The 25,266-nt window shown below is 38.3% G+C and overlaps 1 protein-coding gene and 1 long non-coding RNA gene across 8 annotated transcripts; both read right to left on the bottom strand.

The window, feature by feature from the left end:
* Nucleotides 1-7,392: 7,392 nt before the first annotated feature.
* LOC126381687 (uncharacterized) lies at nucleotides 7,393-11,940 on the bottom strand. Of its 7 annotated transcripts, none has more exons than XM_050031143.1 (10): nucleotides 11,817-11,940; nucleotides 11,446-11,538; nucleotides 11,079-11,141; nucleotides 10,924-11,004; nucleotides 10,683-10,842; nucleotides 10,464-10,618; nucleotides 10,322-10,384; nucleotides 10,158-10,244; nucleotides 10,028-10,087; nucleotides 7,393-9,933 (listed from the first exon to the last, which is right to left on the bottom strand). In XM_050031143.1, the coding sequence occupies exons 5-10, from the start codon at nucleotides 10,709-10,711 to the stop codon at nucleotides 8,576-8,578; spliced, it is 1,752 nt and encodes a 583-aa protein (XP_049887100.1). In that variant the 5' UTR covers nucleotides 10,712-10,842; nucleotides 10,924-11,004; nucleotides 11,079-11,141; nucleotides 11,446-11,538; nucleotides 11,817-11,940; the 3' UTR covers nucleotides 7,393-8,575. The 7 variants fall into 7 exon arrangements, with proteins under 7 accessions (XP_049887100.1, XP_049887101.1, XP_049887105.1 ...); XM_050031144.1 differs by having other exon boundaries at nucleotides 11,483-11,538; XM_050031148.1 differs by having other exon boundaries at nucleotides 11,513-11,538.
* Nucleotides 11,941-13,291: 1,351 nt separating this feature from the next.
* Nucleotides 13,292-14,633, bottom strand: LOC126381692 (uncharacterized). The gene is made up of 2 exons (XR_007568922.1): nucleotides 14,453-14,633; nucleotides 13,292-14,233 (listed from the first exon to the last, which is right to left on the bottom strand). It is a non-coding gene; the product is annotated as an uncharacterized LOC126381692 (long non-coding RNA).
* Between the last annotated feature and the right edge of the window lie 10,633 nt (nucleotides 14,634-25,266).

The raw sequence follows: 25,266 nt of genomic DNA, 5'->3' as shown, positions 1-25,266 counted from the left end.
AAGAAAATTAGACGCGGTTCAAGCGGGAATCCACCGAACCTCGCACCGTCAGTGGGCACACTGAAGCCGCCTACAAATAGTGCCTGTACCTTCTGTAAAAAACCGGGACATGACGTAAGCAAATGTTTCGCAAAGGCACGTTCAGAACCCCGAAACCAGCATAATGTTAATCTTTGCTCGGATGGAGATGCTAGCGCCCCACGAAACAGTGATATCACTGCAGCGGTAATCGAAGGTATCCCAGTTGACGTTTTGATAGACAGCGGTGCTCTGAACGTGTCTCTCATTTCATCAGACGTACTTAAATATCTCCCATGTCAGCCCAAACCTAGGAAATGCGTTCTTAAGGGAATATCCGAGAAGGAAATCAACGCCACATCTTACGTTACAGTCACGCTAGAATTTAGTGAAATTAGCCTTGAAGCGGACTTAGTTGTTGTACCGTCTGAGTGTATGAACGCACCCATCATAATCGGAACGGACGTCCTGAATCGGGAAGGAGTAACGTATGTTAGGACAAAGGATAGGCAATATTTAACACGATCAGACGACTGCTTACACTTTCATCCGCACTCAGCCGTTCCCATCGAATCTTTCGAGGTGAACACACCTCTAATGGGCGAAGATCGTAAGACTCTATTTTCCGTCATCAATCAGTTCTCTGATTTCCTTATTTCCGGCACTGCCACGACGACGGTAAAGACAGGGGAGATGGACATAAAACTGACGAGTTCCTCGCCGATAGTATATCGCCCCTATAAGTTGTCGTATCAAGAGAAAATTAAAGTACGAGAAATCATAAAAGATCTTCTAGATAAAGGCATTATTAGGCGGTCAAAGTCCGAATATGCCAGTCCAATCATTTTAGTTAAGAAACGTGACGGCACGGATAGACTTTGCGTTGACTTCAGGGCGTTGAACCGCATCACTGTCAAAGACCGATACCCACTCCCCCTCATCGACGACCACATCGATAGACTTGGAGGCTACAAGTACTTCTCAAGCCTCGACATGGCCACTGGTTTTCACCAGATCCCGATTAATGAGGAATGCATCCCTCTGACGGGGTTTGTGACACCAGAGGACCATTTCGAGTATGTCAAAATGCCCTTCGGTCTTGCTAATTCCCCTATTGTATATCAGCGCATAATTAATGACGCGTTACGAAGTTTCATCGACGAGGGTAGTGTCTTGGTCTACGTAGACGATGTGCTCCTTATGAGTAACACTATAACCGAAGGCATTGAATTGCTGCGAAGGGTGTTGTCGACGCTCACTCAGGCAGGATTTTCAATTAATCTCCAAAAGTGTTCCTTCCTTACGACCGAAATTGAATACCTTGGGCGAGTTATAAGTAAAGGTCAGGTTCGACCGAGCCCAAGGAAAGTAGAGGCACTTGTTAACACGACGCCACCTGAAAATGTTAAACAGGTGCGACAGTTACTTGGCCTGGCCGGGTATTTTCGCCGGTATATCAAAGGATATGCGACTAAAACCGCGCCCATCACGCTTCTAACTAGAAAGGGTGTCGCGTTCAACTGGAGTCCTGAATGTGAAGCCATACGACAAGACCTAATAAAACATCTTACTAGCGAACCGGTACTCGCCATTTTTGATCCCGAGCTACCTACTGAGGTCCACACGGATGCGAGCAGTGCGGGCTATGGAGCGGTGCTACTACAGACTCATCCAGATGGTAAGAAGCACGTGGTATCCTATTTTAGTAAAGTTACCCAAGGAGCCGAAAACAAATACCACTCCTACGAGCTCGAGACTCTGGCCGTAGTCAAGGCACTCCAGCATTTTCGACACTACCTCGTGGGGATGCAATTCGTTGTGGTCACAGACTGCAATGCTCTGAAATCAACTGAAAGGAAAAAAGACCTGCTACCTCGTGTCGCTCGGTGGTGGATCTACCTCCAGGACTTCCACTTCAATATCGAGTATCGCAAAGGAGTTCTAATGCAACATGCCGACTACTTGAGCCGGAACCCAGCTAGAGTTAACCAGATTTCCAGACCCCGCAGCTGGGCCCAAATAGCACAGTCAGCCGACCAGGAGAGTCAAGACCTCATCCAGAAACTTCAAGACGGTACTCTTGACACCAACAGGTATGTAGTACAAAATGAACTCCTTTATTACAAGTACTCCACTGTAGGCGAGGAGCCACGACTGCTCTGCTACATCCCGAAAGGTTACCGTCTAAGCCTTTTACGGATATTTCATGACGAGCACGAACATATTGGACACGAGAAGACTCAAGACCTGATTCTGCGACACTTCTGGTTCCCTGGTCTAAGGCAGTTCGTCAGGAAATATATTTCTCATTGCTTAGTGTGCATTTCAAAGAAACGAGTACCTCGGGCACCACTGCAGCACATTACATCATGGGAAAAACCTGCTGAGCCTTTCCACGTTGTGCACGTAGATGCCTTAGGTCCTCTCCCAGAGTCCGAAGGGTATAGGTTCGTACTTATCTTAGTCGACTCATTTTCGAAGTACTCCATGTAACAGCCGATATATCGCCAAGATGTAGGTGAACTCAAACGTGTCATATCGCAGGCTATCTCTTTATTCGGTGTCCCCAAACTAATGGTCACAGACAAAGGGCGGATGTTCGAGTCTAACGAGTTCAAGACCTGGATGGACGGCTTAGGGTGCGAGTTGCATTTCATCACTCCGGAAATGCACCACTCTAATGGCCAAGTCGAGCGGTACGTACGCACTGTCTTAAACATGATACGCATCGAAGTCAATCACAAAAATGCATCATGGTCGGATGTCTTGTGGAAGATGCAGCTCGTTTTGAACATCACGAAGCAGAAGACCACACAGGCATCGCCACTGAACATTCTGATTGGAACGGAAGGGACGACACCCGTCATCCGTAACTTGGTGAGGGACGTGGCTCTCGAGGGAACATCACCTAACCGAGAGGCTGTACGCGAGATAACCAGGGCCAATGTTCGACAACGACTTCTGGACAACCAGTTTAAACAAGACGAGCATGTGAATCGCCACAGACGCCCACCGCGTTTGTTTCATGTTAACGATTTGGTATTTGTGATTAAGTTCTCACAGGTAACCGGGAAACTTGACCCTGGTATGCGTGGGCCGTACAAAGTGGTGAAGACCTTACCGGGCGGCCGCTACGAATTGAAACTTCTGAGCGGAGGCCGTGGGAAGCTCACGCAGGCAGCTGCGCAGCATATGGTTGCTTGGCGCGGCGAATGGTGTCCGGAGTCGTGCGCTGCTTTCTTCGAGAGTGAGTTGAAATAAGAGACAGCTTTGTTCGGGGCTAGCGTTACATTGTTTACCACATATACCCCTCTTGAAACCCCTGTGTTCTTTCTCTTTGACCTGACTAACTGACGACTTCCAAATTTTACTTAAAAGCCGGCACGCGAATATATCCAAATCCTCTCATAACCCTGAACTTAGGCCCCTTTCTGAGTAGTGGTGAGCAATGTTCTGTGGGCTTAGAATAAAGTAGATCTTGTTGCCTGTAGCCTTGTTGCTAGTCGGGCGTGGACGTTGGCAATGTTTTTCAAGCTGTCTAAGTGATGGCGTTTGATCGTCATGCCACTATTGACGCTGATAAACATTGAGTGACCAAGTCGTCCGTGGACGTTGGCAATATTTGTTAAGCCGTCTTGGCGTTGACGTCATCTCGTCAAGTCATCATGGTCATTGGCAAATATTGAGTGACCAAGTCGTCCTTGGCGTTGACGTTAATCGTCAAGTCGCTTTTAAGCGGACGTGTCAGTCATGTTGTCGCTTGTTGCCTGTAGCCTTGTTACTAGGCAGGCTCGGACGTTGGCAATGTCTGTCAAGTCGTTCTACGGTTGACAGATATTGATTGACCAAGTCGTCCCTGGGCATTGGCAGTCACCTGTCAAGGCGTACATGTTCTAATTCCAAAATGTGTGTGCGTATGCGAGTATTATGCAAGGAGCTTAAGATGTGAAGAATGAAAGACTGTCTGAATTAAGTGAATGATATGTGAAAGGAGCGCGAAAGGAGTGTGATATTTCAGGAAACAATCTCTAATGTTCGACTCGTTTCAGACGACGGAGTTGTGGACACCGAAATAGCGCTACCCAACGCACTACCATCGATGCCACTACTGGACTGCGATAGGGAGACTGAACAAGCTGCGATTGCCGGACCCTCATCCAGAACTCCCCTAGTTAATGACCAGGTCGAGGACGACCTATCATCAGGAGAGGCCGTATAAGCGTAACCCCCCACTGATCGATCGTAGCACCTCCGACTTCTATAAAAAGCATCGCGCGCCAGTTTGGCGGACATTTGCTCGAGAGACGTCGAAGCCTACGGATCGGTAGAGGACTACGTTCCAGGTCACGTGAGCCATTTTTGTTCGATATTTTCCTGTTTTTCTGTTGCATTTTCAAGCGAGGTTATTTTGTTTTTGTTTCTTTTTTTCTGTATTTAAGTGATTGTTAAAATTTAAATTCAAATAAAAAGTGTGATTGTTAGTTTTGTTTTTTTTTAAATTATTACCACTTCTGACCCTAAAACTATATATTAAATCTTGGTCAAATTGTATTGTCGGTGAAAAAAAATCAAAATGGCGGAAAAACAAGATGGCCGCCATACAAAATTTCGTTTTTCCAGAAAATGTCTCGGAGGTAAAAATGATGTAAAGTATATTTGATTTGATTTGATTTGATGTATGAGAGGTGTGATCGAAACGTCAAGCTGAGTATGGAAAATTTGTTCGATCTTGAAAAACTGCTCCGCATCAGGGCGGCACCCTACGGCCTGGCGAAACTATCGCATCTGGACCTTTTTTGTTTTCACAAAACCTATTTTATTCTTGGTCAAATTTAATAACCGGTGAATAAAAATCAAAATGGCGGAAAATCAAGATAGCCGCCGTACAAAATTTCGTTTTTCCAGAAAATGTCTCGGAGGTAAAAATGATGTATGGGAGGTGTGATCGAAACGTCAAGCTGAGTATGGAAAATTTGTTCGATCTTGAAAAACTGCTCCGCATCAGGGAGACACCCTACGGCCTGGCAAAACTATAAAACCTGGAGCAATAATTTTTTCACGAAACCTATTTAAATCTTGGTCAAATCCAATCGCCGGTGAAAAAAAAAACAAAATGGCGAAATAACAAGATGGCCGCCGTACAAAATTTCGTTTTTCCAGAAAATGTCTCGGAGGTAAAAATGATGTATGAGAGGTGTGATCAAAACGTCAAGCTGAGTATGGAAAAACTGTTCGATCTTGAAAAACTGCTCCGCATCAGGCAGACACCCTACGGCCTGGCGAAACTATCGCACCTGGAACTTTTTGTTTTCACGAAATCTATTAAATTCTTAGTCAAATTTAATCGCCGGTGAGAAAAAAACAAAATGGCGAAAAAACAAGATGGCCGCCGTGCAAAATTTCGTTTTTCCAGAAAATGTCTCGGAGGTAAAAATGATGTATGGGAGGTGTGATCGAAACGTCAAGCTGAGTACGGAAAAACTGTTCGATCTTGAAAAACTGCTCCGCATCAGGGAGACACCCTACGGCCTGGTGAAACTATCGCACGTGGAACTTTTTAATTTCCACGATACCTATTTAAATCTTGGTCAAATTTAATTGCCGGTGAATAAAAATCAAAATGGCGGAAAATCAAGATGACCGCCATACAAATTTTTCGTTTTTCCTGAAAATGCCTCGGGGGAAAAAATGATGTATAGGGATGTGATCGGATCGTCATGTTGAGTATTTCAATACTGCTCGATCTTGAAAAACTGCTCCGCATCAGGGAGACACCCTACGGCCTGGCAAAACTATAAAACCTGGAGCAATATTTTTTTCACGAAACCTATTTAAATCTTAGTCAAATCCAATCGCCGGTGAAAAAAAAAACAAAATGGCGAAAAAACAAGATGGCCGCCATACAAAATTTCGTTTTTCCAGAAAATGTCTCGGAGGTAAAAATTATGTATGGGAGGTGTGATCGAAACGTCAAGCTGAGTATGGAAAAACTGTTCGATCTTGAAAAACTGCTCCGCATCAGGGAGACACTACTTTTGGTCTCCTTGTCAATCCCGCTAAATCACAGGCGTTGATCGTGGGTAGCAGTAGACTCAGAAGTATGCTTGACTGGAATTCTTTTCCTCCGCTTGTCTACGACGGGATCCCTATTGCCTATTCTGAGAAGGCGAAAAATTTGGGGCTTATAATGGATTGTCATATGTCTTGGTCTTCTCATATTAATGAGCTGAGCAAGCGTATGCACTTCACGTTTCACTCTCTCAAGCGTCTCCAATTCTTCCTCCCTTTTCACACCAAGATTATGCTGGCGCAATCTCTCCTGCTCCCGATTCTCGACTACGCGGACGTCTGTTACTTGGATGTAACCGAGGAGCTGCTTAACAAACTCGAGCATCTTCAAAATTTGGCGATACGTTTCATCTTCGGCTTACGCAAGTATGACCATATTTCCGAGTTTCGTGCGTCGTTAAAATGGCTCCCTATCCGACTTCGCCGTGATGTGCACATCCTTTCCTTCCTTTACAAAATTCTCTATGATCCTGGTACCCCTTCTTATCTACGGTCCCGCTTCCACCTCCTGCCCCCTCCCTCACGTTCTAGGCGTCCATGTATTACTAAGATGCTGGAGATACCTAGGACCAATACCAATTTTGGCTTTCACTCATTTTCCGTCCGTGCAGCCATGCTCTGGAATAGGCTGCCGAGGGTAGTTCAGGAGAGTTCCTCTTACCTAATTTTTAAGAAGAGAGTCAAAGAGCACTTTTTATCCATAGAATATTCGTAGTCTAAGTTTATTGTTATATATATATATCCACTTGACAGTCCAGGCGCACTAGCAAATCTAGCCTCAACAGTCCAGGCATTTCGAACTGGCGCGGCGTTCGGTGAGCGATATCGTGGCGTGTTATAAAAAGGCGTGTAACTCAAAAACTACTGTGGCTATAATAAAGAAAATTCAGAAACAGCAAGCGAGACGTGCAATGATTCTAATTAGATAAAAATAAAAAAAGATCACATTATAAAATCTATCTCAAATCCAATTAGAATTGACAGAATCCGCTCATTTTTTCAGTTATCCCAGCCATGCCTGTTAATAGCATGTAAAGTATCATGTTCTAGGAACTGTAATATTTTTTACACTTTTTACTAGTATTCAAATTATATTTTAATGTTATTTAGTTTAAACACAAGAAATATAAATATAACACCTGGTCACGACTTATTTGTAACACCGTATTCTTACCAAGATGGCCGCCCTCGCTAAGTTTCTGTTTACACTGAGCGTTCCTACCTTTTTAAGTCTATGGTAACTATAGTTACCAATAAAGGGTAAGATTAACATGCACATTTTGTGCATGGAATTAAAGAAAGCCAGAAGAAAAATTAAGATTTATTAAATTAATTAAAACTAATTTATAATTGAATGCTCCTGCTCCTGCTGAACACCTTGTCGATAAGATACATAATACATAAAATGCAAAAACATAGTAATTTTACTAAGGCCCATCGTTTTCCATACAAAATTTTAATTTGGAAAGTCTGTATTTAGTTTCTCTTGAAAAGTTGTAATTTGTAACTTAGTTATAACCAGCCAGTACCCCATACATAAAAACTTTATTTTGCATAATTTTGTGAGTGTCCTGGCATAAAACAACGAACTAATTACCAAGACCAATCTATACAGATTATAGTTAGTTGAAAATAACTCCATTAGTTTTACGGTGACCTAATTTAGATAAGCCGGTCCATCGCTTCGGAGTATGTTGGACGCGTACGTATACACCGATGAGTGTATTTTTGAGCCTTCAGGTCGTCCAACTGCCCGGAGAAGTAGTAATAACAAAAGTCAGCGTCAAAAGTCTTAACCGTCAGTATTAATCAAAAGTCGCCAAAAATCTCAATCGTCAGTATTGTCCTGGTTGGTGGTGGAAGTGCGAGGAGGCTTATGATAGGCTTTAAAGCAATACACGATGCACAGATTTACGTCACACTCCTCGCACTTATATGCAGTCCTAGACGGTCGTTTGTTCTTAGTGCACAGAAAACAACGTGTGGCAGTGGATCCCGTTTTCATCGGAAAATGGTTCGAGGCCACGTACGGTCGCGTTGTTTGGCGTGCCACCAATTGAGTCGTCTGTCTATGTCGAATTAGTTTGGGTTCTGTCGTCAAGTCAATGTTTTTGTGCAACCGTAGCAAGTCTTCAGCCAGCGTCCTCCTAAACTGACGGTGATCAAGTTTGTGTGTGGGATTACTATCGTAAATCACAAAGCAGTTAAAGATTGCTGCATTGTAAAGGCGCCTAAACAGCTTCTTGTACCACACTTTAGTTTTCTGTCTCTCAAGAGCTTGACTGGCAAGATACTGATCTTTGCGGTCGACACCTCCCATTGATTTATTGTAGTCAAGGACGACAGCCGGCTTATGTACTTGCGTACGGTTATACGTAGTCACTGATCCGATTAGAAGGGGATGGTAAGTGGAGATCATACTAACGAGGTTAGAGTCACGCCACAACATCACCGACAGATCGGAACAGTAAGATGCCACTATTTCACCTTATCGCATGTCAGTCTTTTTCATAGTCTTTAAACTTTCGGGAACAAATTCTCGCGATAATCTCAGAGTCCCAAATACGTCAGTCTTTTCCTGTTTAAGGCAACGCGCTAATAATGGAGCATTATAAAAATTATCCATTATTAGCGTGTGTCCCCGGTAAAGTAGTGGTCTCATTAAGTCATAAACAATCTGAGAAGTAGCATTTCGCGGACGAAACGTACTGCTCGATTGGTCGTCATGTCGGTCTTGTTGGGTGTCAGGGTCATTAGCTTGGTCCTGCTGGATGACGCGGTCTTCAGGTCGGTGTGGCTGGCTGTCACTGTTGTCAAGTCGCTCTTGCTGTGTGTCCTGATCCTCAGTCTGTTGCTGGGTGTTGTGGTCGTCAGTTTGTCGCATTTGTCTTTTCCTGTTGGGGCCATCTTTTCCAGTATATACCCTGAACTGCCATAGGTAGCCTGATGACGACTCGCATAGCTCATAGGTTTTTACACCTACTTGAGCGGCCTTGGTTGCTATTTTTTTAGAAATACTAAGTCGCCCATGCCATTTTAGCAAGCTCTCGTCAATAGCCACGTTCTGTTTAGGGTAATACAGTGATGAAAATTTGGCATTAAAATAGTCGATGACAGGTCTTATCTTATTAAGTTTTGTCGTGTCCTCAGTCGAGTCATTGTCTACAAAGTGTAACATCGTTTTTAACAGGAAGTATCTGTTGTAGGACATTATTCGCCCAAAGAAAGGAGTAGTCCCAAACCCGTCATAAGAGAAGTAGGACTCCTCCGTCACTTTGGGGTATAATCCCTGAAGTATAATCAATGCTAAAAACGCTATCACTTCGTCCCGGTCAGTCGGTGTCCAACGCAAAGTCCGTGTATGTTTTTTCGTTTCTCGGTTTTGTTTTAGTTTTGTCAGTTTTTGTTCACCGTATAGGTTTGTTTGTCGTATCAGCATGTCAACAAAATCAGTGTCAATCATTTTATAAAAAATATCAGTCGGAGTCATGTCGTTAGTAACCGTGAATGTCGGTCCTGGCGAACCAGTAAAGACTTCTCGCTTACCAGTAAAAGTCTGTCTGTCACACGTCCAATTAAATTCAAAAAAATCGTTAGTAGGTGCCAAGTCTCTCACACATATGTCATCAGCTTCCTCTTGCGCATGAAGTAAAGAAATTTGTTCAGTAGTTAGTCCATCATCGTCTGCTGCGCAGTCAGTGGCTGTACGAGTATTACTTTGTGTCGAGAGTGAGATACCCAAGTCAACGTCATTACTGTCGATATCGAGTAAGTCTTCGTCCTCACTATCAAAAAAGTCTGTCATCCAGCTAGTCACAGTCTCGGCAAAGTGATCGTCGTTCATAGCTGAAAAAGTATTTATAATATTAGCACAGATTTTTTATCATTTTCAGGGACTAATTGTATAAGGATATAGTCAAATTAATTAAAAGTGTTTCACCTATTACACTCCTTTTCGACGTACTGGCAGTTGGCGCCGAAAATATAGACGGGCGGACCTCTGCAAAAGAATATAATTTAATGCGAGTTCAAGTACGCTTACACTCCACAATTTTGTATTAACCTGTTACCAGTGATATCTGAGTCGTCGTCACCAGCGGGTGCTACGACGGGAGCAGGCGCAGCGACAATAGATGCGGCAGGTTCGGGTGCCGGTACTGTAAACAAAATATTAATAAATGCGGGTTTAAAGACGATAACTACACTTTTATATGATTATTAATGAGTTTTTTACCCATATAAAATTCGTCGGTGTTCCCGACCACTTCTCCGCCAGCGACGTCGGTGGCTTCGGGGGCTGGATCACAAACAAAGCAATTAAGTGCGGGTTTAAATCTATTGTGTTTAAACTATACAAGTTAATCTCTTTAAATTACCAATAATAATGAAGTCGTCCGTGGCCACAGGCACGGAGACTACCTGGCCAACAGGTGCATTGGAAGTCGAAGCCACAGGCACGGAGACTACCTGGCCAGAAGGTGCATTAGAATTCGAAATAAATTCTATTGCACCGCGTTCTGGCGATGGACGTCTAAAACAAAAGCAAACATATAGACATGACAATAACATAAATAACAATAACGAAGATTACTTACTGCGTGCGGCGCTTTCGAGGGAGGCGCATCAGGCAATAATATGCGATCTAATTGCGCCTGCCGCTTTCTGTCTATAAACTCCTGTTGGATATCTACTGGCAGTTTAGTCATACGTTTTTTCGTAATTTGTCTCTGTGCCCTCACTTCAGCTATAACATCTCTGAAAAAAAGCAGTCACTGTTTAGAACTGAAGATAAAAGAACGCTAGTTATAAATTGAATTTGTGTGCAATAATACTTACTCTACATTGTCAACTTCGCTTCCTCTGTGTGCACGCCCACCTCTTCCCTGTCCACGTCCTCGACCTCTACCTCTTTGAACACTGAAACGTAAAACAGCATATTATTATGTTATACATACTTTATAATCACGAAAACAGAAATAAATAATATTTACCTTTGACGACTTGCCGATTCGCGACTTGTCGGACTCAAGTCGCGACCTTTTTTGTTTGGTAATCTAAAATAAATACTTAGTAATTAGTACCTTTAATCAAAACATTATGCTTGCACAGTATTACAAAAATGTCATACAAGAAAACCGCAAAATTAACCACTAGGATTTGGATTAGTATGAAAGTTAGTATTGTAGCATTTGATTATTAAATTAATTAATAAACCACACAAAAATCATGTCACACGAACACAAAAAAAATTACACCAAAACGTGCTCCAAATACAAACACCAAAGTAACTGTAAGCTCAAACAAAAAATAAGCGCGTTCAAGCAGCCATAGAAAGATAATCGCTCCGTTTGTACGAACCCTTAAACCCAGATAAGTCGATGGTAGGTTTAGTTACCATGATAAAAGTTGACCAAATTTGGTGTACCCTGTAATCTAAATCCTGGGCATCTGCTGAAATAATTGTTTATTTAGGTAAATAATTTGTTTCCACGAGTAACTAATAAGTAACCGTGATGTATTTAAAACATTTTAAAATATAATGCGTCGTGTAATATTCTGTAATTTGCCTCCATTTTTGTCTCAGGAGACGTTTTTTTGATACGATATTTTTCTCTTAATGATTTTGGAACAAAATCATGGCTTAAATGTTCAGGTTTTTGTAGAAAACGGTAGAGGATATATTCAAGGTGTATGCTAATCAATAAAAATAATATATTTTATATACTTACGGCATATTTCTTGTTTAAAACACTCACTCGCAAACACAGTAGTTGACAGTAGACTCGACCAACACTCGTCTGACTTTGAAAGTTGTTTTTTTAATGTTATCAACTCATAGGGAAGAGATGCAAATACCACCTAGTAAGGTTTTTTATAGTACACAATACTAGTATAATTTTATAATCTATACTAGCTTGTAAAACTAGTTAATCCGTAAAATTGGTCACCCTAACGGAACCCCGACAATTGGTAAGTATAGCTACCACCGACTGCTGAGGTGAATTTGGAATCGGTAGCTATAATTACCAACGACTGTAGAGTGGATATAATAGGTATGTATGTAGGTATAGTATATTTTATATGTGTATATATTTATAGAGGCTTAGGCATATGTTTGTGTATATATATTTTTTTAAACGGTTTTATATGTAGATATAATTATTATAATGTATTTAATATATTGCACCTCTTTTTATTCTTCCGCAGTTACTCTAATACTACCTCTGGGTTGGCTGGAAGAGATCTCTCTTAGAGATAAGTCCACCCTTGTAAACGTCCATTTCTTGTTTGTGATGTAACTAGTTGTTAAGTGCAATAAAGTATATTAAAGACACCCTACGACCTGGTGAAACTATCGCACGTGGAACTTTTTGGTTTTCACGATACCTATTCAAATCTTGGTCAAATTCTATCGCCGGTGACATGCTCCGCATCAGGGAGACACCCTACGGCCTGGCAAAACTATAAAACCTGGAGCAACTTTTATTTCGCATAACATATTTCTATCGCCGGTGACATGTGTGCTGTCAACTTTTGCTGGGGTTTTTTAATTTCTGCCTAAAATTCTTGTGAACCTATTCCATAAATTTTAAGCCTGTCGTTTACCCGTCAGCTGATAATAAAATGACAGGTATAACTTCATATAAACTTAGATAGTGTGTACTGGAATCAGCACCAATAACACACGTTACTCTTGCATATTTAGTAACTAGGTAGGTAATAGAAATATTTTATAAAAAAGCTAATAGATGACTTTCCAGGCTAGGTTCTCAAAAAAAAAATACAGATGGCGCTGTCCAGATTTAACATGATAAATACCTATTTTCTCATTGCTCGGGTAAATAAATATTATTTAAATGTAATGGCAAGGGTATATAGGCATATTTATACGATCGCACATCTGTACAGCGCCATCTATTTTTTTTGGGGACGTAGCCTGGAAAGTCCCTCATTGGTACCTATAGATTTTGTAATTATATTTTCTTGCATTTAGACCAATAAAGACCACCAAAGGATGTTTGATGTGAAAATCTGGTCCCAAGAGGTCAAAAATTAAATGTAACTAACAATTTTGATACCACAAAAAACATTGATTGTGAGATCCTATCAGTTGAAGTGGTGCTAAACGACGTGATTACTATTTTTATTTATCAAAATAATTTTAAAAAGAAACAATTTTATTAAAAACATAATGAAAGATATATTTTTAGAAATAATTTGTTTTATTATATTATTCATACTCATACAAAATATTCCTACATTTAAATAAATAGTTCAAATAAAACAGCAACTTAACCATATACTCTCGGCCTATGTGGTCCAGTGGCTAACATTCCGGAGGTCCCAGGTTCAAGTCCCGGTGGGGACAAAACACAAAAATTTCTTTGTGATCCCTGATTCAGTTAGGACATTGCTGGCTGATCCAACGACATTGGCGGCTCAGCAATAACCCTGGTTGATGAGGTTGGTCATCCACTTCACAACCTACATGATAGAAGAAGAACAAGTACCTATTTATGATTTTTGAACAGACTTAATATGGTAACATATTAGTAAGTAGGTAGAGAATAAACTTAACAATAACATTAAAATATACAAAGGTTTTTTATCTATTTAATGATTTAATAATATAAATTATAATTATAAAGTGATATAAACTCATAGTTTACCAACATCTATGAACAAAAAAAAAAACCCCGACAAAACAAAAGTACTCAATTATTATGAAAAAAAGTGAAAAAAATTAAAAACCCTATAAAAAGCAAAAAATAACTTATCCCACATACCTATGCTTGCAAGCAAACTGAACGTGTAACATTCCTATCACATAACAAACATCTCTGATGACCTCGAAGACCTGAACCGATTTCTACCAAACATAGCTAAGAACACTCTCGACTAATATAACTTACAAACAAAAAAAAAACATATTAAAATTGGATCATCCGTTTGGGAGCTACGTTGCCACAGATAGACACATACACACACTTCAAACTTATAACACCCCGTTGTTTTTGCATTGGGGGTTAATAAATATATACATTGCAACAACACACCTAACACAGCTTTTATGTTCACTAGATATTAATGCTTTTGAGGTGAGCTCATCCTGCAAACAACGCATACATGGGCATCCATCAGGCATCTGAAAGCAAACACGAATGTTTTTAATAGTATATTGCACAATATGCCCGATTGTATCAATATTATTTAATGTGTAGAAATGGAACTGAAACATTGGCAACAATAAATTAAAATTAGAACAATGTTTTAATCATAATTAAGGATTGCCTTATAACAATTATGATTGAAACACATTTTTTTTCATGTACAACATAAATTAAAATACTTAATACTTTAATACCTATCTCGGAGATTGTTTTTCTATATAATACCACTCTTCACTTCTTTCCATAAGCCCATGGCCTGTGATTTTATCTTCGTGACTGCTTTCCCAAAGATATTCCACAACTTATACAGACATAATTGTTTGTAACTGTCCGATTGGAACATTCTTCAGGAAACTTGTTATTGTTGCTTACATCTCTTAGCCACTCTACAGTCGTTGGTAATTATAGCTACCGATTCCAAATTCACCTCAGGAGTCGATGGTAGCTATACTTACCAATAGTCGGGGTTCCGTTAGGGTGACCAATTTTATGGATTAACTAGTTTTACAAGCTAGTATAGATTATAAAATTATACTAGTATTGTGTACTATAAAAATCCTTACTAGGTGGTATTTGCATCTCTTCCCTATGAGTTGGTAACATTAAAAAAACAACTGTCGAAGTCAGACGAGTGTTGGTCGAGTCTACTGTCAACTACTGTGTTTGCGATTGAGTGTTTTAGACAAGAAATATGCCGTAAGTATATAAAATATATTATTTTTATTGATTAGCATACATCTTGAATATATCCTCTACCGTTTTCTACAAAAACCTGAACATTTAAGCCATGATTTTGTTCCAAAAACATTAAGAGAAAAATATCGTATCAAAAAAAACGTCTCTTGACACTAAAATGGAGGCAAATTACGGAATATTACACGACGCATTATATTTTATAATGTTTTAAATATACCACGTTACTTATTAGTTACTCGTGGAAACACATTATTTACCGAAATAAACAATTATTTCAGCAGATGCCCAGGATATTGATTACAGGGTACACCAAATTTGGTCAACTTTCATCATGGTAACTAAACCTACCATCGACTTATCTGGGTTTAAGGGTTCGTACAAACGGAGCGCTAGCGTTATTTTAACTTCAGTTCTAAACAATGACTTTTTTTTCAGAGATGCTATAGTTCAGCTATAGAGAGGACACAGAGAGTAATTACAAAAAAAACGAATTACTAAACTGCCAGTAGATGTCCGACAGGAGCTTACGGACAGAAAGCGGCAGGCGCAATTAGATTTAGCAATAAGGCCGCCTTTTGTCTCTAGTGTCTCGATTTATTTGTTTGGTACGTCATTTTGTGCAATCAAGTATATTGTATTGCAAGACTGTAATTTTAAATTCTAATAAAAAATATATATTTTTAAGGTCCGAATGTTAAGTGCTTGGTAAAAAATGTAAATAAAACAAGCATTCAATTATAAATTGGTTTTAGTTCATATTAATAAACCTTAATTTTTCTACTGGTTTTCTTTAATTCCTGAAATCACACACACAAAATGTCTATGTTAATCTTACCCGTTATTGGTAACCATAGTTACCATCGACTTAAAAAGGCAGAAACGCTCAGTGCGAACAGAAACTTAGCGAGGGCGGCCATCTTGGTAAGAATACGGTGTTACAAATAAGTCGTCACCAGGTGTTATATTTATATTTCTTGTGTTTAAACTAAGTAACATTAAAATATAATTTGAATACTAGTAAAAAGTGTAAGAAATGCGCTTTCAAATAAAAATTATTACAGTCCCTAGAACATGATACTTTACATGCTATTAACAGGCATGGCTGGGATAACTGAAAAAATGAGCGGATTCTGTCAATTCTAATTGGATTTGAGATAGATTTTATAATGTGATCTTTTTTATTTTTATCTAATTAGAATCATTGCACATCTGGCTTGCTGTTTCTGAATTTTCTTTATTATAGCCACAGTAGTTTTTGAGTTACAAGCCTATTTATAACACGCCACGATATCGCCCATCGAACGCCGCGCAAGTTCGAAATGCCTGGACTGTTGAGGCTAGATTTGCTAGTGCGCCTGGACTGTCAAGTGGTTAGTATGAGTATAAGTTAGTATGACAAAGTCGATCAGCATTCACACCTATAAATAAATAACTATATAATAACAGTGTCATATATAATAACAGTGTCATATATAATAACAATGTCATTTGATTGTATGTTACTTACATTGCAATTTATCAACGAACATTATCCACAAACTTTTTATCATATCGGCTCTATCCAAAACACACAATGGCTCTGGAAGTTTTTACAGTAGAATATCGACGCTCTCGCACGATGAACTTGTAAGCTACAAATTCTAACAAAGTAGCACAGGAAATTATCTTTTTTTTTTGTTTTGGTTTTCCCCGAAGGGTAAGGCAAAGGGAACTATGCCCATACAGCCATGTCTTACGTATTTTTTTTCTTGATGATTAATGAAATGATAAAAGGTGATGATGATGAAACCTAAGCCCCCACCCTCGGAGTAGACTCCCACTCCGAACCCCAAACGAATTAACTCAAAAGTCCGCATAAACTTTCGAGTTATGGAGCGGCTTCTTGGCACGAAGCGAAAATAGGCAGATACACTTTGTTCATTGAATACTCCGATATAATAACACTCGCGAATGTCTTCCGACTAACTTAATGCGATCATTAACCACAAAACACCACTTCGTATTAATTATTTAGATTATTCAATGAAGAAAGCAACTGTCCCGTTCCCGTTTCCCGCCAAAAAGCAGGAAATTATCAAGAGAACTTCTCGGCAACGAGACCACAGAACGAGACCATAAGACCATTATGTTTAGTTTTTTTTGGTTATTTTGTACATAGGATAGGCAAAGGAACCATAACCCATACAGCCAAATACTATACTAGGTACGTTAAATTCGTTAAAATCAATAAACGTATTTTCATATTTTCAAATCGGTTGGCAATGGAATCCACAGGTTACGCAAATGTATTATTATGTCATAATTATAGCCTCATCTTTTTTTCTTTTTGGAAATTTTTGGCCTGGTTACATAGACCTTTAGGTTTGTGATATGAATTAACTCAAAAGTCCGCATAAATTTTCGAGTTATGAAGCGGCTTTTTGGGACGAAGTGAAAATAGATAGTACCACTTTGTTTACTGAATGTTTATTTATACTTTATATTTATATATTTTTCCGATACGATAACACTTAAGTGAATGTTTTTCGATTACTTCTTCATTTCGTATTAAATATAAATAGATTATTCAATGAAGAAAACAACTTTCCCGCCAAAAAACAATGGAAAAATTAATGAAACTACTCAATCTTCATTGCTTATTTAAAAAAGTTAAATTGTACTGAAGTAACAAAAAGCAATTAGATTTTATATTGCTTATTTATTAATTCCATCGACATCTATGCGACCGAATGAAGAAAAAAGTACCTCAATATTTTTCGATATTGGCTGTTTGAATCTGCTTTGCCAGAATTTCTTTGTCTCATGGAAAAAAAAAGTAAACTCAGTACCCAAACCGTTGGCGCGAAAAAGTGACAAGCGTTTTTTCACTTGTATTTCAAGATTTCCAAAGGTAAGTCGATTTTGTTATTGATAATTTAACAATTATTTATAAATATTTTTAGGTATATAATCTTTAAAATCGTAAAATAGTTAGCCATATAAACATAATTATTATAATTGTAAGATCTTTAACTATCGGTACTGATTTTCTCTTTTTCACATAATGAAAGTGAAACATTAAAAGGCAAGTACCTACCTACTTAAAGCTATAATTCTTATTTTATTGTCTATTAGATAAACACAAATAGTACAGAAGTGGTTTGTTTATAGATGAAGCGTTCAAGCGTCGAAATTCCATCGTGCTCTACAATGCGTCGCCGTCGCGTCGACGACGAGCCTGCTGCAACCTGCATCGGTGCCGGTAAGTATTTAGATTTTAACGAGCTTAATTCCAGTTTACCAAACGATCGATTGATTTTATGATGATAAAATAGCTGCTTTACATCAGTCATGGAAAAAACTTTACTTAATAACAGGCAATAGGTACCTACCTACTTAAATCAATTGCATTGCCCCTACTTATGCTGTGTGACTAGAATAGGCGATAGTTAATTACTATTAATATTTTTTTAGATTATATAAGTATGTTGGTAGGTATATGAAATAAGTTAATTAACCTATGATAAATTTAGATGAGATCATAACACTATAGATAATAATAATAAGATTGTATCCTTTTTGAATTATAACAATCCGAGTGTGATTCTGGTTTGACAGCAACCCATGTTGTAGCACAACAGTAACATCACTCATTATGAGATGATCTGTAATAAGTAGATCTGTAACAAATTACCTATAATACACACAAAAGTTAACCTATGACCGTAGTATTATTACTTATTCTATGCTATACTAATACCAGTCACTCTCTTAATATTCTGTGTGAAAAGTTAAACCTTTCTCTAAAATCGTGAAAAAGCCAACTAAATAATTATGTCTGTTTTATGTGTAGAAGAAGTAGCGTATTTTATCAAAAATGACAAGTTACTACAGATGGTTAAATACAACTATAACCAATCTTATAATAATATTATAAGATATTAACTATCTAACTAAGAATTATAGAAATAAGTAGTAACTAGGTAACAAAATTATTATAAAGTTACCTACTTAATTATATAATACAGCTATTTATAATAACAAAATTATATCAAACAAGTTATTAAGTAAGTATATAGATATCGAAGCTTTGAAGTATTTAGTTTATCTAAAAAAAAAGTTTGAATGCTATAATAACATTTGTCTACAATAAACTTATTTAAATTACTGTTAAAGGGTGTATGTAGGTTTGTCTATATTTTGAATATGGTTAGGGATATGGTTATATATCTTGATGACCATGTGGTGGGGACTGAAGGAAACTAATCTAATTCAACCGACTTCAAAAAAAAGGTTATTAATTTGATCCATAATATGTATATCGTAATGTGTGTTAAATTTTCCATATACATGCCTGTATGTTTGTCCATGCATTTCGTAAAAACTACAAATCGTATTGCAATGCTTTTTTATTAAGTATCGTCCAACATAGAAAAGAATGCAAGTTTCATCAAAATTGGTTTAGAAATTTCCAACTTATGGTTGAAAAACAGTTAAAAATTAGGAACTTTGTGTTTCGACTATACTAATAGAAGCTTAGAGCTTAAGTAAGTATGGATACTAATGGTTTGAAAGTAAATTAAAGAAAATTGGAAAACGGTTAAGGGTGTGTCGGACACTATTAATATTATTAGGGACACTCGAGTTTATACAAATAAAAAGTAATTTCAAAATTTAGATTCTAATGTATTCAACTAAATATTATTTCTTACTTTTTATTTGACAGATTTTGAAGTCCGTTTTATTTTTTTTTATTACTTTTTGTGACAGCTATAAAGTAACAACTTTATAATTATTTTGTTTATTACTTTACATCTATCTAAAGATATGGAAAACGCCGAATACAATGAGTGTCTAAAAAATACGATACCTCCACAACCCTGATACAGTAAAAATATAATATAGGTAGGTATATATACTATGTTATACTATATTTTATGTGTATATGTACCTAAGGTTCCGTCCACAGAAAATGTTAGTAAAGGAAAAATCTGTGTATGTAAGTATGTATACGTATCATACGTAGATACACATCTAACGCATAAGTACGAGCGAGACAGACCATTCTAACGTAGTATTATTCTTTATTTGATGCCTATAGCTTAAGTGAATATCTAGATACTTGAATTTCGCCATCAGAGTTTTCTTTTACTAACCTTTTCTGTGGACGGAACCTTCGGTGCGCGAGTCCAAATCGCACTTGCCTAGTTTTTTTTTTTTTTTAATTTTTGACAAATATACATACCTACTTCACCTGTATTAGTCTGAAATAATCCCACGCTATGATGCAACAAGATCAAAAGAAGAACAAAAACTGATATTACGTTTTCCTGTTATTTTATATTTAATTTTCGAAATATTCCGTCAATAGAGTGCTGCATTGCGTACATACATAATATCTCGCCTATTTTCCATTGGGGTAGGCAGAGAACAGACTGTATAATCCTTTATTTAAGTAAAGTGCAGTGTAGTAAATCGACATGTCTTCTAAATATTTTATAACGAGGGTTTGCGTTGCGTTACATCAATTGAGTTGAATGTTTGTATACCGGTACGTCACCCTCTCGATGTCATTGGTCTTAAAGTCATTTTATTAGGTAGGTACCTGAATTAAATATTTATGTTACAATGATGTAATTAATTAATTGCTTGATATTTTATTAAAACTGTCAAAAGGTTACTTTGAATATTTATTATACTTTGAATAACTTTGAATGATAAAATAGTGTGTTAAGGGATTGTTGTAAAAGAAAATGTAGTGAAGAGAATTGACAAAAGGACGCTTAGATAGGTTGGACAAGGCCAAGATTTATTATACGGATGTAAGTGGTAAAATCCGAAGTGGATGGCCTAGGTGGTACATACCTCGATTAATTTCAGGATGTTTAAAGAAAAGCCACGGTCAAGAGTACTGGGAACCGGCGAGCATGCATAAATGAGTGTACTTTGATAAGAGTGGTGTAACGAAGCATTTCGGACCAACGAGCCTTGTAGCGACATCTTGTGGTTTCTGACGATATAACGTTGTTTTTATATTTTACCCGCAGGAAATCACAGATGGCGCTGCAGGGTTATCGATGGGCCCGAATATTTTTAATTATTTTATTTTCTTCAAAATTTGGTATATTAAAATTATCTGCAACATTTATTTTTGATATATTATAATTATATTGTTTAAATTTTGGGATCAAACAAGTCGGTCGATTGTTGTCGTTGATTCGGCGAATTTATGGTTTGGTAGATTTTTTCTAGTTTGGCAACTTTGTTCGTGGTTCTTGTGTCAGACTGACAGCTGGCTGAGCTGAGACAGGTTTTGGAAAGTGGGGTCGTCGCGAGAGCGCCGGAGACTCCATTGCCGAAACCCGAATGTGGGCAAATTAAAGCCCCAATGTATCGGCGGCATCAAGAGCCGATGTCTTGATTAATAGAAATAGCTTAACCGAGATGGTGAGTCCTCGCAATTCTTCGTGCATATTTTTGCACCAACTTTGTGATAACCTCGAGGTCCTTGTTTTCAGCAATATCACTGAAATCCCATCGCCTAAGGTCCAGTGGGTGGGTTTAGGTTTCATCCGAGCGATGCCCAACTATCCCGGATGAACCTGTAAGTTATTTTCTTTGTTTTACACTCGTGAGTTGCCTTGCCACGCTGTCAGCTGAACCACATGCTAATCATTGCCATTCCTTGTTGCAGATGGGGTTTTTTTCTTTAAGTTTTTAACGTTTATAAAGTTTTTGAGTTTTAATTGTTTTAACGTCTTTAAAGTTTTGTTTAATTTTCTGACGTTTTTAAGTTCTATGAAGAAGTTTATGATTGGATCAGACTATTTCAACAAATTTTGTGAATGAAGATTCCTACTGTTTTCTTCTGCATTTGAGAGTTATTTCAAGCTTCATTTCGGCGGAGCTCCACTCCGGATAAGGCTCGGTGAAGGACTGCGAGGTTGACCGGTGGACGTGCAGCCCGCCAGCTGCGTAACAGTTGGCCCGCTGCGCCGCCATCGTCCAGCACGCCCTGGCCTGAGCCGGCCTCAACGCATCACCTGTATGGTATTCCGGAACGCCTCAGGTAGGCCTGATAGTCGGAGGTCCTCGAGTAAGTGAGGTGCCTACAGGTGTACGGACAGTGTTTTAAACATAGTGATATCCCATGGTTGTTACGGAGTGACAATTAACCTGACGGACCAAAGCGCGACCTGTCTCCCTCCATAGGGTTTTTACCTGCCCATGGTTGTACTTTAATAACTATAATTGTAAAATATACATTGTACAAATTCAAGGGAGTTTTCTTTGTCTCATGCTCACCGGTCTATAACATCTAGCTGTGCCCTTCAGGTAAACACCACTTTATAAATTTTCTGAAACATATCGGTATTACCATAACACCCATTTCCTATTACACCTCACTTTACATATGGTAGCAAAAGATTTTTGTTTCAGTGGTAGAAGCGAAAGTGACGTGTCAGGATCGTAGTAAGTGGAATTGCGTGGCCGATCCCAACGGAAAATAGGCGTAATCTTAAGTATGTGTTTTTTCGAGAAAGTTGCTTAGCCATTTTCTATATTGTAAAGTCGGCGCCTCGTATTTTTTTTACTTCAGCCACAGCTACGATGGCAATGTTGTCGACTTGATTCATCGACCTTTGATGTTCAACCACAATGTGTGCTCTACATGACCGTCGCGACTGAAATGATTATCGGCGGCGGCTTTGTGCGGCACGAGCTGGCGGCACTGTGTGAAAGTGCTTAAACGAATGCCATTTTAACTACTTATTAAAAAAATCACCTACCTAGGTTTATTGATCCGACTGAAATTTTATATATATGCGTAGTTTTTTTTATATTAGGTAGGTAACTTAGTTCTCATATAATAATTATTGCATTCCCTATAATAATATCGGTGAATAATTGTTTTATTAAAAAATAGATTGTTGGAGAATGATAATATTGATAATTGATATTTTAATTTAAGTACTTATGTAGGGTAAACTGCCTAATTATAGAACCTTAAATGATTGGTACGGTCTAATCATTTTTCAAAATCAATCCGAATATATCAAAATGCAAGGAATATATCAAAATGTTCTTTTTTTTTCTTAATAGTCAGTAGGGGTGTCAATAATAGGGTGTATTACCTATTAAATAAATTAATATCTAAAATTTACTGAATCCTTAGGTCTAACACACCAAGGCTCCGATATGTATGAAGGTAATAATTCGCAATGTACGGTTATCTCAGCATGCGCTTCAATTTATTCTGTGTTCCATAATCGCGCATCTTTCACTACTGCCGAAATTGATAAAATTTTAAAAATGGGGGAAACACTTTACATGCAGTTAAAATATCTACTTCAGAGGGGTGTCAGTTATTTTATGCCAGATGAATTACCCAATGAGCTTCGCGTCGGGGATAACGTCGCACATATAGTTAGTATGGAGGACAACTGGATCATTTCTAATACGTATCCTACAACTCCCGCGAATAAAGACATAGGTTTATTAACGTTAATGAATATACTGGACAATAGAGTGTTTTTTAATACTAATGACTATACTGTAGATTCGCAATTCGCTTATAATGTGAACAATTCAAATCACAACGACAGTACTGATAGCATATTGTTTACGGGTCAGGGTTATACTTTTAGTTTTTGGCGGTTTAATGGTGAATATTATTTCTTTAACAGCCATGCAGTTAACAGCAACAACATTAATATAGGAACGGGTAAGCCAGAGGATGGTCCTTACGTAGCACGTTTATTTAAATGTAATTCAACCGAAGCGCTAGCCAAACTTTTGCTCGCGAATGAAGTTTACGACGGATCCGAATACTCATTGACCTGATTAAGAGTATTAAATGACGACCTTATATGGAAAAACGAAACGCAGGTTAGTTCCGAAACGTCACAATCCATTTTAGTAGATTTAATATCATCACCATTACTGAATGAGAATCAAACTTTAGATTCGATTTTGATGAACTATCAATCAACCCTGGCCCCGCTTAAAACCTCTGTGCAAAATTTTGATATTAGTAAATTGGAAGTTGATTCAAATCCGGTAGATGTATATGACACTACAAGTGATATAAAACTGACAATTTTAAAACCAGTTGTCCTATTAGAAAGAATCAGTAATCAAGACGAAAGCCAATGCGTTAAAAATAAAGGTGGCCGACCCAAAAAACAGAAACGCGGACCGAAACCAAGTAAAGAAAACGCGCATCGCGAAGCTGTCAGGAAATACACAACGAAAAACCCCGCTGTTAATCGCAAGGCAGTTCAACAGATTAGAAGATTTAATTGACAAGGTGTTCCAGATTTCGATTTGCAATTAAAATTAGACTGTGTTTGTGTAATCACGCGTAATCTTAGTTTCGCGGATGGCTTAGTAAATGGCACCAAAGTAGGGCCTGCATGTTTAGGGCCTGCAAAACTCTGAAAGTATTCTAATGAAACTGTCCCGTACGTAACTAGCCATGAACGCATTCGCCGCTAGCGTGATGCCCATACATTTGACCTGGATGACGGTGTTATGGGAGCCTGATATTACGTACTTAATCATAAAATAAAGCATGATACACAAGGAGACGAGATGCATTGTAAAGTACATTTCTTTATAAACTATTATTGTAGGTAATCGACTACATTTTTGGCCAAAACTCGTACAGCAAAGTGACTCTGCCCAACTCAGTAGCGCAATAAGTGTGATATTAGATATGTGTGATTACTTATGGCTCTGTCTGGCCCATTAGGGATAAAGGCGTGTTTTATGTATGTTCACATCTTCTTCTTCTATCGTGTGGGTTGTAAGGTGGATAACCAACCTCGTCAATCCCGGTGCGAGGGTTATTATTGAGCCGCCAAAGGCCCCTGACATGGCTCATGTAACGACTACTTACTTACATCAGTAAGCAGTAACCGGGATCAAAGCCCATTGTTTGTTTAACTATTGTGTCTGGAAACCTCGGTCTTACAAGGAAGAAACAAAACAGTTTAAAAAATATTTATTAGTATGGCCATCACTGGCACGTTTACCCTTTACTAGGGCAGGCAGAAATAAAAGAGGTGGTAGCTGTTCACTCAAAAGTTAAATACCTTGAACAGCTGATTGCTACGTAGTGTTGTGCAAATTTGAATTTATTACATGAAGACCTGGAATTCAATTGCTCATAACTAATGCAAATATGAACTTAGGCAGCCAATACTCTCGCATGTGATTTGTAGATAGTGACAGAGAAGGCACACTTCGGGTTGATACCCCCGTTCCGTTACACCATGTATATATTCTATCAGCGACACCTGTAAATTGCGCAGATCGCACAATATCCTTA

The sequence above is a fragment of the Pectinophora gossypiella genome, unplaced genomic scaffold (assembly GCF_024362695.1).
Source record: "Pectinophora gossypiella unplaced genomic scaffold, ilPecGoss1.1 Pgos_84, whole genome shotgun sequence".
In the NCBI taxonomy this organism is placed as follows: Eukaryota; Metazoa; Arthropoda; class Insecta; order Lepidoptera; family Gelechiidae; genus Pectinophora; species Pectinophora gossypiella.
This window is presented reverse-complemented; position numbering and strand designations above follow the sequence as displayed.